Genomic DNA, 22,853 nt, shown 5'->3' on the forward strand with positions numbered 1-22,853 from the left:
CTGCATTAAAATCAGTTGGATAAATACACACAAGAAGACCTAGTGACTTTCCAATATAAATGGATAAAACATCTTACTCCTTCCTATTTTGCCTAAATCAATCAAATTAATCTAAGTTAAAATTTCTCAACTGCAGCACTGTTGATATTCTAGGCTTACATTTCTGCTCCGGAATGCTGTCCATGTATTTATTGTTGGATGGGTAGCTGTATCTCTACTGGAAACCACAAGTACCCCGGACCTACACAGTCAGTTTTGACAACTAGAATGTCTCTCCAGATAATGCCAAATACCAGCAAGCTAAGAACTACTGCTTCAAATGCTACACACATTACCCCAGGGGTTAAATTGCTACCATGTGTGTCTCCACTGGGTTCCATTTTGGCAGTGCCACCAATAGATACCCATTTAGCCAGGATTAGATATTACTGGTATTGGCCAACTTACTGCCAGTCAGTCAGTAGAGAGGATCTTCCTAAAGAAACCTAATACTTAGCTTTAGACTTTGATGCTGCTGCCTCAGAAAAGAGAAGACAATATATCCAAGGAACCTTCTGGCTCTTCTTTGTGCTTAAGAGTCCTAACAATGAAAAGTTAAGAACTGAAGCCGTTCAGGAAGGGAAGAGTAAAAGAAAGCCAGCAAGTCAGAGAAACATTTCAAGGGCAAGGGTGTGGTAGCAATCATTGCATTGTGAAAGCATCTTCTACTTGTAGAATACCACAGAGCTGCACTAGAGGTTGTTGATCCCAATTCTGTAAAATGAATTATGGCACAATTGAGTTTTGAACTTGTCATGTAGCTGAAGATGACTTTGAACTCCCAATGCTCCTGATTTTGTGCCTCCAGAAGGAAGAGATGCAAGACACCCTTGAAAAGAATTCAATTTTGAAGAGAAATCCTCAGTTTCCCTTCAGGATTCCACACCTCATAACCTGAGTCTCAAGATTTTCCAGTAACTTCTGATGCCTATATTAGAATAAGCATCTGCTTCCCTAGTTCTTTAACATAGTCCAGCTATGTCTACTCTCACTGAGGAGTTGTGGTAAGAAGAGAAAGGCGTGACCAAAGCATAAAGGAAATTCTGGAAGAGTTGAAAACAAGGGCAATGGAGCTAATCAGCTTCTGTTTGAATCTTGACTTTACCACGCTCTGTAAATCTGAGCAGGTTACTTAATTTTCTGTGCCTCAAATTTCTTCATTTCTAAAATAGAAACAATTAAAGAATACCTAAACCATAGGGTTAAGAGGTTTAATGAATCAGAATTTACAAAAGGCTTATTTTATTACCTAGAATAAAATATACATAAAATGTTGAACTCTTAGTTTCTTATTTTAAGCACAATAGGGGCTCTTGTTGGAGTGCTTACTCCAGCTCTAATATGACAAAACTACCTCTAAATCATCTATAACAGCCCATCCAGGTCATATGCTTATTAAGAGCAGCTTCTTCATCACACTCCTGATGTAAATAAGTATACATTGTATGAGAAATTCTTTATAACAAAGAAAAGTCAGGCATATGGTAGCCTCACCTTAGTATATTTCATACCTGGATATCACGGTAGGACAGGAGTAAGTTAATGATAATGTCCGATGTCAGAACCTCAATATTATCTATGCGGAGTTTGATCCGAGTCAATTCTTTTGCCAGTTCATCACCCTGGTATTTCTCTCTGGCTTTCCGGATGTCATTTAACAAGGTTTCTTTGTAATAAACACTGAAGAAGAAAACAAACACCCCTCATTATATTCATGCATCTAAGTCTCTCTTAAGGAGTGCTCAGACAAGCACAGTTCTCAATAACATATGGGGCCTTGGCCATCCCTGAGTCTTCCTATACCAATAAAATGTTAATATACATTTTTTGCATACTGCAGCAAAAATTAGTAGATGATACTAAAATTCAGCTTATTACAACTTTAAAAGTATCTTCAAAACTTAACTTAGAACTTAGTCTAAAGAATTTTTAGTGCAACTCCCTTTTATATATATATATATATATGTGTGTGTGTGTGTGTGTACATATATGTATAAATATATATATGTACACAGCATAGAAGCAAGTTTACATGATTATTTAATTTCCCCCACTTCCAACAGATTATCAAAAGTCAAACAAAACTCCGAAAGACATAAAACTTAGGCAAATTCATTTTAAAAACATTTTCATCTACTAAGTGTTCCCAGCTTGTAGTCAAGAAGCTGTTCCCAGGTGAAGGAGAAGGAAAACTAGTGATGTATTTTTTCTTGAGCAATCCAACAAGGGGTACACAGAGGACATGTTAGGAAGATTACAGACAACGGTACCTTCCACCCTTCCCTTTCCTTGTTATATTTTTCTGCAAAAATGTTTTCAAATATAAAAATCTAAACAATAAAGTATGAAAATCATTTAAAACAGTATAAATCTACCCTGAAATGTCATCATAGCCTCTCATTCAGCCAATATTAGTATGTGATACTTCATTTAAAACTTGAAAAGCATCCTCATCTAGAGGTATAGTAGCCAATTTACAAATGGTGACCATGGATTAGTTTAAGCATCTTGTCTATTTTCCAAGTAATTTAAAATAGAACCTGGGCATTACCAAGCAGTTATGTTATCAATTCATTAAGAAGCTGAAATTATATAACTGTAAAGAACAAATTTCAGTTTCTCACTTAGGAAAGAGTAACTCAGCTCTAGAGAAAGAGAAATGACACAGATAAAATAAGAAGAAAATAGCACTTAGTCTAAATAATTATGAAGTGATGGCACATAAGTGTGCACACAGTATATAATCTGCTTCAATGCTCCTAATAAGACCTCAATTAACGTTTAAGAATACAGTCATAGCCTACAGATACGCTTCTGATAGAAAAAATGCCAGTGTACTCTTTTCATTCTTTATTTCCTTATTTGTCAACTTCCATTACACTAATGATGAGCAAATTAGTAGATTCTGCCAGTGTTTAAAACTTTCTTAGTAGCTGAGTGAGTCATTAAGTTGGGTATAATCCATTGCCCATTCAGCAAACTGCAAAGGCATCAAAGTATTAAGGTGTTATTAGTTTGGCCTGAGAAGGGAAAAGTTACACTTGTTTTAAAGGATAACTGAAAAATCGCTTTAAAAAGAAAAAAATATGAAAAAAATTTAAAAAGAAAAAATATGAACAGTAACTTTTATGCAAATGAAATTATGCCTGGTGAATTGGGAGTATCAAATATGTAATAAGGATGTAGCCATTTCTGAAGCTGATGAGGGAGGACGTTGCTAATTACTGTGGACATGGAAATGGTTTCTAAGTGCCTTTTAGCACAAAACTCAAACTAGAGATAATAAATCTGCCAGAGTTGGTACTTGGGCTAAAAACGTACCTGCTATCCCTGTTATAGAGGTTTTCTAACATAAGCACCATTAACCCTCTCCTTAATGATGACAGACACCAGGTACAGGAAAGAGTTTTTTTAGCTTTTGGAAATTAAAACAAATGCCCCCAAAGCTTGTTTTCTTCCTAATTATGAATTTATTGAATGAAAAACAAACTTGAATCTATTTCTTACAAAGACATATGATTCCTCTGCCAGATTCAAGCTATATATCTCTTTGTTATACCTAAAAATGTGCTTCTAGAAGAGGTTTCTCTCTAAACTTCACTAAAATCTTTCCTTTGAAGTAAGACAGTAATTGTTAAGGTGTCAAAAAAAAATCACCCCTTATTTGTTTTCTGCTGCTGTCATCAGACTTTTTCATTAAAGTCTGCATCCAAAGGAAGGGCATCAGGACAGAAAAGGTGAGAAGTCTGTTAACAAGTGTGACTTTCATGCCCGTACTTTAACAGTAACCCTTCATCGTTCAGGGTGCCATGATCTGAGCCAAAGTATGACATGAGGTCCTTGACATTTCATTACAAGTCAGTTCTGCCAGTCCTTTGGATTTTCATTTGTTTTGGAAGAACAAATCCTTCTTATGACACAACTTACAGGAATAAATCCTTTAAATTGGCTGTGAGCAAAACAACAGGGATATTCTAGTTAAAAATCATTTCCTGCCTTTAACTTTTCAACTAACAACACTGAAGGTACAGTTTATTTAGCATTAAGGTTCAAAGAGCTACCCAATGAACAATCCACCTAAGCCAGAATTCACACTCAAACCTATCTGCCTCTGAGTAGACACCATACCACATGACATAAATCTATGAATAACATGTCACAGACATCCTAAGGTCAGGCTGGCTGAAGCTTGACTCAATGCATGCTTATGACAAGAACTTAAGGTCAGAATAACCTTGCTCTGGCATTTTGAGAACATGAACAACTGAGTATAAAATTATGTTCACAAAATTATGAAAACACAGAATCTTAGAGGTAAAAGAGACCATTTAAAAAACCACAGAATTAACTTCCCTGTTTTATAAAAGAGGATAGAGACATAGAGAAGAAGAATTATGTTATCAAGGTCACATAGGGAACCATGGCTAGCTCCTGGGCCAATTATGCCCATGCCCTGTTCTCTTCTGGCTTCATCTCAGGAACTCAGCTTAGTGAGGAGGCACTAAGGGGGTAATGATGGATTCCAAGATGATTAAGTAGATGGCCAATGGCCCCTATTCTCTGGGCATCCTGGTCACTTCAAAGTATATCACCTCCCTGAAAGTGATGGGAAAATCACTTTCTGCAAGACTCCCAGGATTTATGGTGGCTGATGGAAATTACCATGAGGTCACACGGATGTCCTTAAGGAGGCTAGTGAACCTGTCCACCAGGGGCATACACAATGGGCCCAGGATGGTGTCCCAGTTGGGCTGCATGTACTCTGAGGCTCGCCTTTGGGCATCACTTTCGCAGCAAAAATAATCAGCACATGGTGTCACAGTGTAAGGGATGAAATAATAATTCCCACTAGATGCCTGGAAAAAAAGAAACAAAATGTATTTCAGAAAGTGAGTAATACAGAAGCACAGCTATAGGCCTGAACAGGCAGACCTGGTAGGACAGGGAAGGAGAAGACACACAACATGAAAACCACTTCGTGTGATTATCATTTCAAACCTATTAGGCTCAAAACAGGAAACCATTCAGTTTCAAAATCACCACCATCTGTATACCTTTGAACTTCACTGGCAAAAATTTTAAAGAGCTTTAAGTTTTAAAAACTATTTAAGTTTATTGCCTGTTCTCCAGACCGTAAGGAACCTGCACCCCTTGATAACCAAGCATTATAAAATGGCTTATTAGTTTTTAGTGTAAATAAAAATCCATATAATTTGATGATTTAATACAGTTTCTACTAACTTTTGTGAATAAAAGTGATTCTACAGAAAGCACACATCAACAAATATGATTATTTTCAAGGAGTTTATAAAAATCTGTCAACAATTTTCACATCATTAAGCAGCATCTTTTGTCCTGTAGAATAATTATAGCTGATTGAATCATGATCCTTTGAAAAACATATTCATTACCTTTAAAGGGCATTAATTATACTAAATTTTTAACATATTGAAGGTTAAAAATACATTCTTTATATGACGTTTTATAATCAATCTTTATAACTATAAATATACATAAATATATAAGCATATAAATAAATTTGGCATACATACATAGTTAAATAGAATGGAGACCTGTGGCTTGACTCTGAAAAACAATCTTTTAAAACACTGGAGGTTGTACCAGGAACAGTTTACATCTTATTGAATTGTTGGACAAGGGGCTCCCATGGTTCATCCCAAACATCACAAGAGATTGCCAAGGATATTGGTTGCTTTCCATGACCTGATAGGAAGGCCATATTGCTGAAGACAACAAACACTTAATTATGTCATCAAACATGGAGAAGTCAAGCTGAAACCCAACTGGAAACTCCATACTTACTGACTAGCATTTATGGTGCTGAAGTTACTGTGCATGGTAACAGAGGAGTAAAGTAAGCATCAATGTCATCAAGTTATAAACACTGCAACCTACAATGTGACCTGCCTGCAACATATACTGCTGCAATGGTGTCATAAATGTTATTGGAGTAACCAACCACTCTTTGATTGGATTTAAGACTCCCTCCATGATATGGAACCCACATCTTTCTGCTAAAGTGGCTAACAACCTGAGACTAGATTGGCCGTGTACCTAGGGAAAAACCTACTATTGTTATTCTGCTACAGAAGAATAGCAATAAAATGACTCTTAATGACATAGTGCAATGCCCATAGATAAATGTCTCACTCAACCATTATCAGAGAAGATACTTTTTGTAGTAGATGGGCACTATCACAGAGACCCTTAGCTGGACAATGTGCAGAAAGTGAGAGACTTTGGAGCACCCAGTCCTAAATGGATGTCTTTATCAAACTCCTCTCTTTAAGGCTCAGGGATACAGAAGAGAAGGCATAAAGATTCCAAGAGCCAGAGGTGGTGGATGACTCCAAAAACTAACTTCCAGACACAACAGAACTGATACACGTAAGAACTTACAGAGACTGTGGCAGCATGCATAGAACCTGCACAGGTTCAAAAGAACCCTGCACAGGGTCCCAGAGCACTGAGAGGGTTCTAGACACAAAGTAACATCCCTAACCAACTAGCTATTTGCCATTAATACCTGCTGGCAAAGGGAAATCAATTTTCTTTAATAGCATATCACTGGGTATATCAACCACACTCCATGGCAGGTCAATGCCCAGGAGTAATTGGTCAAAATGAAATGAACTTCTTCATGAGCTTTTTTGTGGTTTTCTTGTTTTGTTTTGGCATTTAAATACATAATTTATTTTTATTTTGTGTTCATTTGTGTTTTGCTTGCATGTATGTCTGTGCGAAGGTGTCAGAAGTCCTGGAACTGGAGTTACAGACAATTGGAGCTGCCATGTAAGTGCTGGGAATTGAATCTGGGTCCTCTTCCAGAGCAGTCAGTGCTATCAACTGTTGAGCCATATTTCCATCCCCTCTTGTTTAGAAATTTTTTATAGAAAGAGAGAAAGAAGGGTCATGAAGTTGGGTGAGAAGGAAGGAAGGGAGATCTGGAAGGAGTTGGGGAAAGAAAGCATGATATATATATGGGGTTATATATACACACATAGATATATGTACACATAATATTAAAAAAATTAATTAATTAATTTTTAAAACCCTATGAAACATTAAGGAGGGGAAAAAAGAAAATACTGGAGGTTTAGTTGAATGCAAATACAACAGAAACTAAGACTAAGTAGGGCTGTTCAATAAATAACTAATGCTACTCTAGGTTCTACTAGAAATATCTAGAAAGGAAAGAGTCTCAGTGTTTTCTGGGTTAATCTGATTACATTTAGACCATTGTCCCAGCTGCAAATCAGATTGACTTTCACCAAGCTGAACATAATTAATTTGAGACTAAGTTTCAAGGAGCCCAGGGTGGCCTCAAACTTACTGTGTAGCTCAAGATGACCTTGAACTCCTGGTCCTCATCTTTCTGCTTCCACTTCCCAACTCCTGAGATTACAGGCATATTCCACAGGCCCTTCATGTATTCAACCTTTTGTTTGAACTTTCAGGGGAAAAAACTAGCTTAAAAATTTAGATCTTAATCACCAACATCTCATAAACTAGATTTGGTGGCACATACCTGTTATCTTAGCACTTAGGAGTTAGAGTTGGAATTTCAAGGTCATCCCCAGCTCTATAGCAAGTTTAAGGCTAACCTAAGTTACCCAGTCCATGAAAAAAATTTAAAACTTCAATTCCCATATTTCAATTTGCATTTTGAAAGACTTTATATGGCATGAGGAGCCATTCATCTGGCTTTTTCCAATTTTTAAACTAAAGTAGTAGAGGTATCCAGGAAGTTGGACACAGTGAAGATATAACATCAGAAAGTACTTTTGTGGGGTTGAGAAGATGGTTCACTCAGTACAGTGCCTGATGCACAAGCTGGGGTTCACAACACCCAAATAAATGCCAGGCCTGAGCTTGTCTATAATCCCAGTGCTGAGAGGCATGGACAGGCAGATCCCTAAAGGCGACTGGACAGCCAGCCTAGGTAAATAGATGATCTCCAGGTTAAATGAGAAGCTATCTCAAAAATGAGGAGAGTAATTGAGGAAAATAACTGACATCAACCTCAGGTATTCATCTGCATGCACATATGCATGTACCCACATAAATATGCATATATCACACAAAATAATTTTTAATCACACAAAGTAATGTTTAAAGTATACTATGTCCCCAGTAGGACAACAAATAAGAGATAAGACTCCTTTTAAATTAAAACTAAATGTATTAATTATAGAGAAAATTGTCACAATATCATGATCTAAAATCAAACAGAAAATGTGGGAAATTTTACAACTTACATGTTTTCCTTCTGAATAAAATCTGCTTGATGGAAGTATAAGTCACATTCTTTTTTTCTATTTTAATTTAAAATATAATTGTCCTGAAATGCTCTTCTTATACTTTGTTGGGCCATGTCATTTCACATTTTGAATCTTAAAATAGTCTGTTAAAAACAATTACCAGTACTGTCTCACTAAAACACATTTTAAATGAGTTGAGCTTTATCTTGGGGACTAGATGATATTTTTGGCTTTGTAGAACTCTGAGTATAGTAAAGAAGACAGTTGAGGAGAACTTGAGGGAATGGGATAGTTGAGATAGAGGAAAGATAGAGATGAGAGCAAGGAAAGAGGTATCTTGACTGAGGGAGCCATTATGGGCTAGCAAGAAACCTGGCTCTAGAAAAATTCCCAGGAATGCACAAGGATGACCCCAGCTAAGACTCTTAAACAATAGAGGACAGGGTGTCTGAATTGACCTTGCCCTGTAGTCAGACTGATGCTTATCTTAAATATCACTATAGAACCTTCGTCCCACAACAGATGGAAAACAGGCAGAGACTCACATCGGAACACTAGACTGAGCTCCCAAGGTCCAGTTGAAGAGTAGAAGGTATGAGAATATGAGCAAAGAGGTCAAGACCACGATGGGTACACCCACTGAAACAGTTTACCTGAGCTAATGGGAGCTCACGAACTCCAGCTGGACTGGGAAGGAACAAGCATAGGGCCAAACTAGACCCTCTGAATGTGGGTGACAGTTGTATGGCTGGGGCAAACTGAGGGGCGATTGGCAGTGGCACTGGGATTTGTCTCTACTATATGTACTGGCTTTTGGGGATCCTATTCTCTTCAGATGTATACCTTGATCAGCTTAGATGTAGTAGGGAGAGCCTTGGACTTTCCACAAAGCAAAGTGCCTTACCCTCTCTTAGGATTAGAGGGGGGTGGGGTGGGAGGATGTGTGGAGGGAATGGGAGGAGGAGAGGGAGTGGGAATTTGGATTGGTATTTTCTTTTAAAAAAAATCTAATAATAAAAAAGAAGATGGGATTCTCTCCAGCTCTGACTCTAGGATGACATTATGTCCTCTTATTGTAGGTACTCTGTTCCTATCAAGTGTGATCAAAAGGAACCAGGCTTCCCCTTTTCCTTCAAGCACTATTTTTTAGGGCAGAAGCTCTATTCTAGGCCAAAAAAAAAATCCAAACACTATGTTCTGATTGCTTTTACCCCTACTTATTCAGGTAACAATTCCGTGCCAGGAGATACTAAGAAAAGACCCAAGACTGCCACCTCTACCCATGCATCACTCACAGAACAGTGTATTAGCCCAAGAAAAGATGCTGCCTCCATTGCTTGCTCCAGAGCATCATTATAGCGCAGTGCCTGAGGAAGAAGAGGCTGTAAGGACTCCTTCTCAGTAAGGAGCTGATTTTATGTGTAATGCAACATGGGACGTTTCAAGTCTATGGACACTCCTAAAAAAAGAGATTGGTGGCAAGGAGCTAAGAAGAGCCTTGCAGGGCTCTGACAGCAATAAATAAAAGGTGGTTAGTTCAGCCCTAAGTCTTTCAGAGAGCAAGTTAACTAAGAGAGACAGCAAAGAGGAGCCTTCCTGAGATTAGAGCAGACTTCAAGAACTGGACTTGTGACTGAAGGCACAGGAAGATGGCAGCAGGGGCGAGGTATTTTCATGATCAATAATTCCGTATTTATAGTTGAAAATTTTAAAAGAGTAGAAGGAACCTTTGGATCTAGATTGTTCCAAATTCTCAGTAGAGTTTGCAACCAGTAACAATGATGCTTAAGTTTTAAATTTCTCTTTGGCGATGAAGGTGCTGTCCCCAGAAGATGGAAAAGCAACTATCCTGAGAGTTGCCCAGGATTTTTACCAGTTAGTAGCAGTTAGCATCCCAGAAGCAGAGCAGATCTGCAGATTTGGATGTAGATCTTGCTAGACAGCTTACTTAGTTCACATGGTTTCCCTGATCCTAATTTAGTGTGTACTTCATTCCTGTGGACAGCACATTAGGCTTTCTTCCCTAGCAAATCAGATTGACTGAGATTGTATCTTTGCCTTCTCATCTAAACATCAGTTACGAGAACATTTTCTCTGTCCTTGATCAGTATATACCTTGTGAACAGCATCTGGGAAAGTAGTGGTTCCTGGTTGTATAATTTGATTTCAGGCTTTTGAACAAAAGGACCTAAATGATTCTGATGTTTACAAAGTACCTATAAAACCCTGTACACACCTAGCTCAAATTCCTCGTAGTTTACCAACAAATACAAAGTGACTTACCAGAGAGTGAATGTGTGTGTGTGTGTGTGTGTGTGTGTGTGTGTGTGTGTGTGAATAAATTGTAATGGGGACACACTGAAGAATGGGGTACAGAGACCAGTTCAAACAAGTAGTGGCAGTGTCTTAGGAGCCAAGATCCAGATGAGTAGAGGGAACGAGTAGAGCTGTTTTAGTTGTTCATGGTAGGTGGAGATAGTTTTTGTTCACTCTTTCTTAGTGACTAAACTTCAATTTTTGAGAATAATATATTGAGTTAATGAGTGAAAGTTTTCTGATTTACAGAGAGAGGCAGAGAGAGACTCTGGATTGTTCCCATTTTGAAAGTTTGCTCACTTTCAGAGCAAAAGCAACCTCCTCAGTTCTCTGTCCATTTCACTTCTTCAGTATAGTAAACAGTGGGACTTGAGAAAAATGCTCTGGTCTGGGTTGTAAAGATCTTTTGAAAAATAAATCTTACAATACTGAAGCACAGAATATAAAAATTTAATTATGGAATTAGTAAAAAAAATCAAAAAGTAAATGGCCATCTTAAAGATGGAAAAATGTCCTTAAAAGACAGCTTTTATTTCCTTATTTGTGTGATGGTTAGTAAGCTGTATACTACCCAAAGTATTTTTAAAAATCTTTCCTTTAGCTTTTTTTTTGAAAGAAGTTGCCAAGGTATCCCTTTCCCTCAAAAGTAATCTGCTCCTCTCTTGCATGCACCTGGGGTTTTCTGTGCGCAGTAAATCTCAATGACAACCTTGCAGAATGATTCAGTGGGATAGAGGCCAAAGTCTGTGAGCATAATTTAACGTGATCTTCTGTGTTCTCCTGTATTCTAGAGAACAGCATTGGTTCTGACAGAACTGAAGTTTTGGTAGATGTTTTTCCCACACTGATAATCTTTGAGTTGAAGCCATTCTTTATATTTGATGGATAATTTTCAGAAAACTTTTTTCAAATGTACAAGACTCATGTACACTTATTTAGAAAAGAGTAGTTTTAATGCTAGGCCTCATATATCTAAAAAATAGCAAAGAAATTGGATTTGGAAACTATGGTCTGGAATTGCCTGTCAGACTCTGAAGAATACATGTTTCAGTTTTAGATTATAAACCCTATTTATGATTTTTAAAATATATTTAAAATTAAAATAAACAGAACTGGAATTGAAGACCACTAGTATAAAAAGGGCCCACATGTAATTATTTCAGATTGTGAAACAAGTTGTGCCTCAAGGAACCATCAAAAGGTAAGCAAGGGTCAGTGAAATGACTTCCATAAAGTTGTCCTCATACTTCCACAAAGGACCATGACACAGAGTTGTCCTATGCATATCATATTCATTCATATTCTCTCTCTCTCTCTCTCTCTCTCTCTCTCACACACACACACACACACACACACACTTTTTTTTAAAAAAAAAGCAAGCAAACAAAAACTGGATCCTACATCAAGGAAGGGGGAATAAAAGATTATACAAGAGCCAGAATATAAGGAAGTCTGCTGTGACATAGTCTTTCCTCAGAATGCCTGAATAAAAAAGACTGGGACAATAGCACTATCAGTGGACGTGGAAGGGGGAACCTTTCCTGGGGTCCTACCCTTAGATAAAGAACTATATGCAGAGGAGTGGGGGGAGGGGTAGAAGGGTGGGAGGAGGGGGAGAAGGGTGGGAGGAGGGGGAGGGAAATGGGAGGCTGGGAGGAGGTGGAAACTTGTTTTTTGTTTATGTTTTTTTTTTCTTCTTTTCTTAATAAAAAAAAATTATTAAAAAAAAAAAAAAGAACTATATGCAACTATTGACAAATGGGAGAAGGAGAATTAGCTTCTCCTAGGATAAGCTGCCTTATTGTTAGTCTAATGTAAAGTGTCAGCCTTGAAATGATATATACACAAACAATACAGACTCGGCAAGTTGAATTCATATATATTTGTCCGTATAATCAAAGAAAAGGAAGCTATCCACTTGATAGTGGGGAGCATTGGAGGGTTTGAGGGATGGTTTGCTGGGAGGAGGGAAGTGATGTCATTCTGTTTCAACTAAAAACATAAAACATATTCTAGACTTATCACCTAATAGGAGAGACTAATAACTAGATGCAACACCCACTCAGCATGACTCAGAGACATTACTAATCAACCATGACAGGGACAGCAAAGGACAAGAGAGTTCCAGAGCTCAACTGCAACAGTCATTCATGGAGAAATTAAAATAAGTGCCCCTGCCCAAGGCTATACCCTTGAAGGAGCTGCATTTAGAGTGCAGCAATATAGACACACAGACTTCACTGTAGCCCAACCACGTCACAAAACTAATATGCAAGTTTTAAAAAAAGCAGACCCAGAAGTGGGAAGACAATCAATAAACACTGTTTCAACAATAAACTACCTAAAATGTCCATTTTCTTATTTTAGCAAAACACAGAAAATATGCAAAGAAACAGGAGAGGGTAAATTATAATATGTGGAAAAGAGCAGGCAGCATTATCTGCCTTTGAAAGGATTTAAATATTGAACTTATACCTTTAAACAGAAATTATAAAGATGTTGAAATAAAAAAAAACAACTAACCAAACAAAAAACAAATATGTTGAAAGAACCAAGGGAAACATGAAAGGGTAGAAAGCAGGAAGCAGAGAGAGGAGAAAACGGGAACAGGAAAATTGACAAAGACAAATCATGTCTAGAAATTCCACAATGAAACTTATTTTGTATGCTAATTAAAAATAAACAAACAGGGCCAGCCACATGTTGCAGTGGGTAAAGCTGCTTCCTCAAGCACTGACAAACAATCGAAGTTCAATCCTGGCACTCTCAGAGTGGAAGGAGATAATCATCTCTTGCAAGTTGTCCATGGCCTCCACACAGGTGCGACGAAATGCACACCCATATACGCCAAAAAATAAATACATAATAAATGTTACAAAGTGTAAAATAGAATAAAGCAAAGCCAAAAAGGGAAGGCATGATAATAATGTCTCAAAAAAATAGTATCCATGAACAAAAATTATTGCAAAATAGTAAAAAAAATGAGAATTCTGAAGTGGGAAAATTCAATCATCAAAATGAAAACTTCACTGGAGAAAGTCAAGGTAAGCAGAACTCAAGTTAGTGATATCTCCATTAATGCAACCTGAAGAACAGAGCAAAATTGACGAAGAACTATATACAGAGTGTTAATTAAATGTGAGACAATATTAAATGCACCAGTATATACAACATATAGTAATAGTCCCAGAGGGATAAAGACAGAAAAATGTTCAAAGAAATAATTGTTGAAAATTTCCTAAATTTGATGAATAACACTAACTCTACATAACTAAGAAACTCAATGAATTTCAAGCAGACTGAAGACACAAGTCCAAACTCAGACACACTATACCCTGAATCTTGAAAGATCAGTCTGGAGAGATGACTCAATGGATAAGAGCCCTTGCTATTTGAACATGAGGAGCTGATTTCAGATCCCAGCACTCACATAGGAAGTCAGGCACGGTTGTAGGCCTGTAAACCCAGTGCTATTAGGGGAAGAGACAGGAAGATCACTGGCTGCTAGCCAGCTCCAGGTTCAGTGATAAACCCAGTTTCAACAAAATAACACATGAAGTGATAAGGCAGGATACCATGCATCCTTCTCTAGCCTCCATACGCAATTACATCTGCACAAATATTTGCATACATACATACAAATCCTAACAAAGACAAGAGATAAAAATGTTGAAAGCTCTCATCTTTGTCCCTCCTCCATCTCGACTATCCCATTCCCTCAAGTTCTCAACCTTCCCCTTCTCCCCTCCTCTTCCCCTTCAACCCTCCCTTCTCGCCCCCCCCCCGCCCCCATGCTCCCAATTTTGTCAGGCAATCTTGTCTGTTTCCAATTTCCAGGTGGGTCTATATATGTTTTTCTTTGGGTTCACCTTATTACTTGCTTCTCTAGGATCATGAACCTTTGTGTCCTTTGTTTATAGCTAGTATCCACTTAAGAGTGAGTACACACCACATGGCTGGGGCAGACTACAGGTCCACTGGCAGTGGCACTGGGATTTGTCTCTACTGCATGTACTGGCTTTTGGGATCCTATTCTCTTTGGAAGTACACCTTGCTCAGCCTAGATATAGTAGGGAGAGCCTTGGACCTTCCACAAAGCAATGTGCCTTACCCTCTCTTAGGATTAGATGGGGGTGGGGTGGGGTGGGGTGGAAGGGTGTGTAGAGGGAATGGGAGGAGGGGAGGGAGTGGGAATTTGGATTGGCATTTTTTTATTAATTTATTTATTTAAGATTTCTGCCTCCTCCCCGCCATCGCTTCCCATTTTCCTCCCCCTCCCCCAATCAAGTCCCCCTCCCTCATCAGCCCAAAGAGCAGTGAGGGTTCCCTGCCATGTGGAAAGTCCAAGGACCTCCCACCTCCTTCCAGGTCTAGTAATGTGAGCATCCAAACTGGGATTGGCATTTTTTTAAATCTAATAAGTTAAAAAAGCTGAAAACAATAAGAAAAAATGGCATAAATAAATGAATTTCAATAAGATAATATCTTACTTTTATGAGAAACAATGAAGGTGTTGGGATGACATTCAATGTGCTGGGGAGGGCTAGAAAATGCATTTATAGGTATTTGGCACACACCTATAATCCTAGCGCTTAAGAGAAAGAAGCAGAGCTGCATATTCAAGGCTATCCTGGGCTAGGCCAGGTTGAGCTCCTTGGCTCAACCAAGTCTCAAAGAACCAAGGACTAAGGAAATTGTTCAGTGGTAGATTGTTTGCCTACTGTATACAAGGCCTGAAGTTTGATCTTTAGCACTGTAAAAATAAAATGTGTGATTGCTAATTTCTTATCTTATTTAAAAACTAAATGTAGAAATATAATGTATTTGACAACAAGAACAAAAAATACAAATGGGAATAAAGTTGTACTGGAATACAGATAAAAGAAAAGAAGCAAAAATGTCAAAACAGAAAAATGAATACAATACCACCATACTATACCCATATGCAAATACACATGTAAATTTTTTATCAGTTTCATTTAAAAGGCAAAAGAAGCAAAAATGTCAAAACAGAAAAAATGAATACAATTCCACCCTACCATACACATATGCAAATACACATAAATTTTCTTATCAATTTCATTTAATAGACATAGTTAAGCCAGATATGGCAGACCATTTATATAATCCCAGCACCAGGAGTCGGAAGCAGGAAGACTGCTTTGAATTTGGGCCACATAGTAAATTTCAGGTTAGTCTGAACAAAGGTGTGGGTCACTATGGCAAAATAAAAGATATCAAAGATATTTGTATCATGATTAAATAATCCCAGGCCTCTGTAACATGGAGGCAGATTAAAGGCACAAGAACAAAATCTATTTATATAGACTTCTGAAACAAACATTTCTGCTGAAATCTTGCTTGCCTTGCTGCTTTTGCAAACCTATCTTCCCAAACAGCATAGGAGTAAACTTTGCTCTAGTCCTGTTGAAATCCTAATAAGGTGTGAAAACAGCATTTTGACAAGCAGGATGTGTGCTATGACGGGTTCTTGTTCCAGAAGGCAGAGCCAATGGCAGCAGGAACTGATGAAGGCTTCCCTGCAGCTAGGAGAGGAGCTGAGTTGGGAACAAATGTTTAGCTACTGTTAAGAGAAAAATAAGAAGAAAGAGACGAAATGCATGAACCCTGAAATCAGCTCACTGAGTTTAATAAACAGGACTGAAGAGACAGCAGGAATCTTAACACTTGGGGAGGTAAAAATACACCCTTTGAGAAAATCTTTCAGAAACCATCCCAAAGTTTAAGAAATTTGTCAGAAAGAAACTGGGACTAATGACTATATTTTTAAAAGTAATTCTGAACTCCAAATGAAAGTAGCCTTTTGAGTGTGCTGCTTTTCTTCTTACAATGAGGAAGAGTGGGCCCCATGCATCTTTAAAAGATGAAAGACATTCAGATTTTTGTAGGTGGACAGACAAGAAATTAAAAAGAAAAACAATGAATGATTAGTATAACATAGGTTGGATGAGTTATTTCAAACTGTTATTAATGAAATAATCCCATGAATCCAGCTCATTAGAACTAATTTAACAAAGGCAATTTAGCTTACTCCATGAAGAGGTATCACAACTAGTATTCTGGTGACATTGATACGTAAATCTTTTCCTAGATACTCTAAATATTCCTATAAGGATGATTATGTAGAGCAAATGAGGTCAGGAGGCTGAGAAACAACCTCTGTATGCTGTGATTACCATTAATGAATGGCAAGCAGCTCTGCCATGTTGGAATGGACAAGGCAAGCAGGACGTATCATATGTACCCTAGCAAAGTTGCAGCTTAGATTCTTAAGCACTTAGCATTTTAAGAAGTGCTTCTGGTCAGAAAATAATTTCAGATATGCAATAAAGACAAATCCAGATTTAAAAAGACCTCAAAATGGATCATAGTGGTGGATAAATGTACATAGGCTTAGGAGAGAGAAGAAATAGAAAGTCATAAAAGGAAAAAAGTTTTTAAAGAGATAGAGCACAGTCATAGATTAAAAGGAGTTAAGAAAAATAAGCCACATAAAGATGGAAAATTCACAGAAGAGTCTGGATTATGTATATTATTGTGTTTTCTTTGAAAATTTTAACTGTGAAGGAACTAAGTAACCAACAGATATACTTTAAAGGTATCTTGATTTTAGAGTTTGATAAGGATATGTTGCTTTGGAAAAGAGGTTCTTCTTTTGTTTCCACAGAGGATGAGAACCTGTGGAATCCTTCCAGACTAGTGTGGTTTGATGGACCAAGACCCCCTGAAAGGTCACCTTGAACACCCCTCAAAAATTACCTCACCCAATGAACAGCAAGAAGCAGTTTGGAGAAGAACTATGCCCATATCCCTAAATATTGTTTATAATGTTTGTTTACATTTAAACGGGGATATACTATAGAGATTTGCATTGGTATGGATCTTGATTTATTGATATAAATTTAAGGTCAATTTTGTTATACTATGTATATGTATTTCTGCTCTTGACTTTACTATTCATGTTAGATTTTCTAGATTACAGAGATATATTTCAGATGGATAGGCATTCTTCAAACTTTTCAAAGACTACATAATATGGCATTTAAAATGTTTTAAGAACTTAGGACTTTTCAGGACAATGAGACATATCTGCTCCTGGCAACACCAATAGCTACAAGAGGAAGGTGGACATCAAAGAGGCTCCTTATGAAGTTGTTTAGCCATTTGGGTAAGAAACTGTTCTTGCCTGGGCTGCTTGATGAACTGGACATGCAGGACCCACAGAGAAATGACTGCTGAATTTGTCTAAAGGTGAGACTGTCCTTTAAGGTTCCTGCTTCATGAAAGAGTCTGCCAGACATTCTGCAGGACACAGAAAAAAGTGACTGACAAACTGCCAATATAGGCAGTCTTTGAAATTTCCTGCCTCATGGAAAAGTTTGCTGAATACTATTTGCCTCTGGCTGAAGACTGGATGCCCCAATGGTAAAGAACTTTGGGTGACTGCCCAGGCAGTGAGATGTCTCTGTCAATTCTAGAGTTTTGGAAGTTGCTTACAATGCACCTCCTGTTTATTCAGGTAATATTATATCCTTCTGGAGTTTTTGATAGGAGTTCAAGAATTTATATTTTTCTTAGTTATAATAAAAGATAAAGTAGATATAAATATTTTAACTGTAATTCTTGCTTGATAATGCTTGATAACTGTTTTGCTATATGTAATTTTACTATGTTAAAGTTAAAACCTTCCTTTTAAAGTGGAGGTGATGTGGGATTCTTCTCTATATGCTATGATTACCATTAATGAATAAATTAATAAAGCTGCTTTGGGCCTGTAAATAGGGCAGAACTTAGGTAGGCAGGGAAAACTAAACAGAATGCTGGGAGAAAGAAGGGCAGAGTTGGGGAAAAGCCATGTAGCCCACCAGAGACAGATGCTGGGAACTTTACCCGGTAAGCCACAGCCATGTGGTGATACACACATTAATGGAGATGGGTTAAATTAAGATGTAAGAGTTAGCCAATAAGAAGCTAGAGCTAATGGGCCAAGCAGTGATTTAATTAATACAGTTTCTGTGTGGTTATTTTGGGGCTAAGCAGCTAGAAACAAACTAGTGGTCTCCTTACTACAGTAGCATTAATTTTCCTCTTCCTGTCTTTCTCCCTATCTCTTTTTCCTGTGGATATGATATGACCAGCTGCTTCCCTACAATGATACAAAACTGTACCCTCAAACTGCGAGCCAAAATAGACCCCTTTTCCATGAAGTTTTTTTTTTGTTAGAGTATTTTATCACAGCAACAGGAAAAGAAACTAAGATATCACATTTGATAATTTTGGCTCCAAAGCCATGGCAAACTTTAAAAATAAAGAGGAAGAGGGAGGACTAGGAAAAATTCTCTTATCCTTGAACTTAGGTTTAACCCAATCTATATGTTAGAGAAGATTCCCATAATTTAAAACAATGATGCCAATATTGGCAGCATCTGTTTCTCAAAGAATTTTCAATTCATTGGGATTATAAAGATAACCACTTAAACAGGAACAATGAGTTTCTATAAAATATTATTTTACAGAAAGAAATAATTACCTAGTCCAAAGGTCAAGAACCAGATTAAGTTTTTAATAAAATGGTACTTTTAAATAATGTGATCCTTTTCTCTCCCCATCTCCCCTTACCCCCATCCCACCCCACCCCCAAGATCCTAATTTTCTCCCCGGCAATTGGGTCTACTTCCCTTAGCCAAGAGGATAACTATATGTTTTTCCTTGGGTTCACCTTCTTACTTAGCTTCTTTAGGTTCACCAATTGTAGACTCCGTGGCCCTAATTTATGGCTAGAAACCAATTATGAGCGAGTACATCCCATGTTCATCTTTTTGGGTCTGGGACACCTCACTCAGGATGTTTTCTATTTCCATCCATTTGCCTGCAAAATTCGAGAAGTCATTGTTTTTTACCGCAGCGTAGTACTCTAGCGTGTATATATTCCATACTTTCTTCATCCATTCTTCCATTGAAGGGCATCTAGGTTGTTTCCAGGTTCTGGCTATTACAAATAATACTGCTATGAACATAGTTGAACAAATGCTTTTGTCATATGATAGAGCATCTCTTGGGTATATTCCCAGGAGTGGTATTGCTGGGTCCAGGGGTAAGTTGATCCCGAATTTCCTGAGAAACCGAAACACTGACTTCCACAGTGGTTGCACAAGATGGCATTCCCACCAGCAATGGATGAGGGTACCCGTTCCTCCACAGCCTCTCCAGCAAAGGTTATCCTTGGTGTTTTTGACTTTAGCCATTCTGACAGGTGTAAGATGATATCTCAAAGTTGTTTTGATTTGCATTTCCCTGATTGCTAAGGAAGTTGAGCACGACTTTAAGTGTCTTTTGGCCATTTGAACTTCCTCTGCTGAGAATTCTCTGTTCAGTTCAGTGCCCCATTTTTTAATTGGGTTAATTAGCATTTTAAAGTCTAGTTTCTTGAGTTCTGGGGGACTTGGGGAATCAGGAGAATTGGGATAAAGGAAAGGTGGATAGGGGAGCACGGAACCACAATTCTTAGTTAAGGGAACCACTTTAGGGTGAGCAAGAGATTTGACCCTAGAGGGGCTCCCAAGTGCCCAACATGAGGTTCCCAGTTAGTTCCTTGGGCAGCTGAGGATTGGGAACCTGAAATGACCCTATCCGAGAGCAATACTGACGAATATCTTGCATATCATCATAGAACCTTCATCTGGTGATGGATGGAGACAGAGACAGAGACCCACACTGGAGCACTGGACTGAGCTCCCAAGGTCCCAATGAGGAGCAGAAGGAGGGAGAACATGAGCAAAGAAGTCGGGACCACGAGGCGTGCACCCACCCACTGAGACAGTGGAGCTGATCTACTGGGAGCTCACCAAGGCCAGCTGGACTGTGACCGAAAAAGCATGGGATAAAACCGGACTCTCTGAACATGGCGAACAATGAGGGCTGATGAGACGCCAAGGACAATGGCACGGGGTTTTGATCCTACTTAATGTGCTGGCTTTGTGGAAGCCTAGCCAGTTTGGATGTTCACCTTCCTAGATATGGACGGAGGGGGGAGGACCTAGGACTTACCACAGGGCAGGAAACCTGGACTGCTCTGTGGACTGGAGAGGGAGGGGGAGAGGAGTGGGGGGAGGGGTAGAAGGGTGGGAGGAGGGGGAGGGAAATGGGAGGCTGGGAGGAGGTGGAAACTTGTTTTTTGTTTATGTTTTTTTCTTCTTTTCTTAATAAAAAAAATAATGTGATCCTATTTTGGAAATTTAATTCCTTTTTTTCAAAACAACTGAACTCTGGCATTAGGACATGACAAGTGAAAATGAGGTCTAGCATTTTTCAACAATTTCATTTATAAACATAAAATGGAACCTATACCAGCCTATAATTTTCCGGGATTATAGAAATAATATAGGTCAAAATCTCTCCTCTCTGTTAAAGTTATGTAGCTTTCAGTTAATAAACCCTCCACTCAATTGAAACAAAGTATTTCTGTGCTCATCAACTGAGAATGTATTCCTTACTCTTGAGGTACATATGACTTCTATTGTTTCTGCAGTGAAATGCTTATCGTGTAGTGTATACCCAGGTGCATTGTTCAGATCCCTCTCAGCTGAGAGTTCTTCAGCAGATCAGCTCTACTATTAGACCCTTCTAGAACTTTGTCAAAGGCAAAATGTACCTCATCCAGTGCTATACTGCTTCCAGGAATATATCAATACAAGAACGACAACACAGGACAGCAACAGCACAGAAAAGTCCTTCTAAACTCAGACCTCCCAGGGAACGGGGCCACAGCTATCACTATCAATGAGGCAGCATCACAACTCCACTCATCTCTGCTCAAAGGCGTCATTTCCTCCACTTACCTAGTGTGGACTTCAAGGCCACTCCTCAATAAGCCACTTGGACCCTAAACCAAGCCTCCAACTCTGCTTCTAGTGATTCATATAAATCAACCCATGAAAAGGAAAATTAGAACAAAAGAAGTTACAGAATACCTTTAGATAATGTACACTACTGACAAAGTACCAGAAAGTTCCAAAATTTAAAAGACAAAATAGCTTCAGGACTTGTTATATTCTCAATCTTTTTTCTTTCATAAAGATGCACTCTTGATCTGTCATAAATACACTATAAATAAAAATATAGCAAAAGTGAGAACTCTGACAAAAAAATCTTGTAGTTTCAAATACTTGAATTATGAACTAAATGTGGTATTAAAAGATTTTTGTGAAAAGCGCTTTTTATAATCAATTCAGAAATACAAATTAATAGTTCTATTTATAAGAACAACCGAAAGAATAAACTTTAATTGAATTTAAATCAAGGCGGTAAAAAAATGAGTATTCTGACAATGATGAAACACTGCTGTCAGAAATGAGACAACCAAAATAAATAGAAAAATAGCCCATGTTCATGGATTAAAAAATGCAGTATTGTTAAGAGGACATGTTTGTTATGTTTCATATTGCAGTTGCAAAACATCTCAAAATAGCAACTTAATGAACGTTTTATTTTTGGCTCTTGGTTTGAGGATATGCTCTGTCATGGTGGAGAAAGTGTCAATGTCCAGCTATGATAATTTCTAGCATTGCTCCTAAAAATGAAGCCAAGTATGCCTACCCCTCTTTCATACCAACTTCAAGTCAATGCATTTAAGGCACAATTCTAGAACCAGCAAACTGCCCCCTGAAGACCTCAATACAGCTTGGTTTCCACTTATATACAAATTATTTTAAAGATACGACAGGATGTCTGCATGCTCACAGAATAGCATTTAGTCTGTACCCGACTCATGAGCTTTACACTTCACTATGACTATGGTGCTTGTGGTGGTAGCGGGGGAGTGTGCTTGCGTGTTCAATCCTTTCAAAGTGATCACAAATAAACAGTTCTATCAGTTTTTCTCTTGTAATCTGTATGTTGTATGTTATGATGTTATATGACTGTAGGACCCAATCCACAGACAAGGGATATAGAGCAAAGTCTTCTTAAAATTCAACCAATTTACTTTGACATTCTGCTTTAATGTTTAATCACCATTAGCTGTAAGCTGCCCATTCTGCTGATGCAAACCATTCTTCTTTGCCTTATTTCCATCCCATCTGCAGTGCAAAATTAACTCTCTTTTATTACCAGAAAGAGGATAATATTGGAGGATGAGCATGAATGCAAGCACTCCCTGGTTTATTTCCCTTTAGTCTTTCCTAGTTGATGCTATTT

At 38.1% G+C, this 22,853-nt stretch overlaps 1 protein-coding gene and 1 pseudogene across 1 annotated transcript in view; one reads left to right on the top strand and one right to left on the bottom strand.

Moving 5' to 3' along the window:
- LOC121441311 (mitogen-activated protein kinase kinase kinase 15-like) overlaps positions 1 to 22,853 on the bottom strand; it is a 125,573-nt gene that overhangs the window by 82,322 nt on the left and 20,398 nt on the right. The window contains exons 4-5 of the mRNA XM_041642447.1: positions 4,702 to 4,895; positions 1,551 to 1,719 (exon numbers count right to left, since the gene is read on the bottom strand). Coding sequence (XP_041498381.1) covers positions 1,551 to 1,719; positions 4,702 to 4,895 — 363 coding nt within the window. The remainder of the gene's footprint in view (positions 1 to 1,550; positions 1,720 to 4,701; positions 4,896 to 22,853) is intronic.
- LOC121441297 lies at positions 7,960 to 10,462 on the top strand (annotated as a pseudogene).

This window comes from Microtus oregoni, unplaced genomic scaffold (assembly GCF_018167655.1).
Source record: "Microtus oregoni isolate MIOR12 unplaced genomic scaffold, Mior012 000074F_ref0000038, whole genome shotgun sequence".
Taxonomy (NCBI): Eukaryota; Metazoa; Chordata; class Mammalia; order Rodentia; family Cricetidae; genus Microtus; species Microtus oregoni.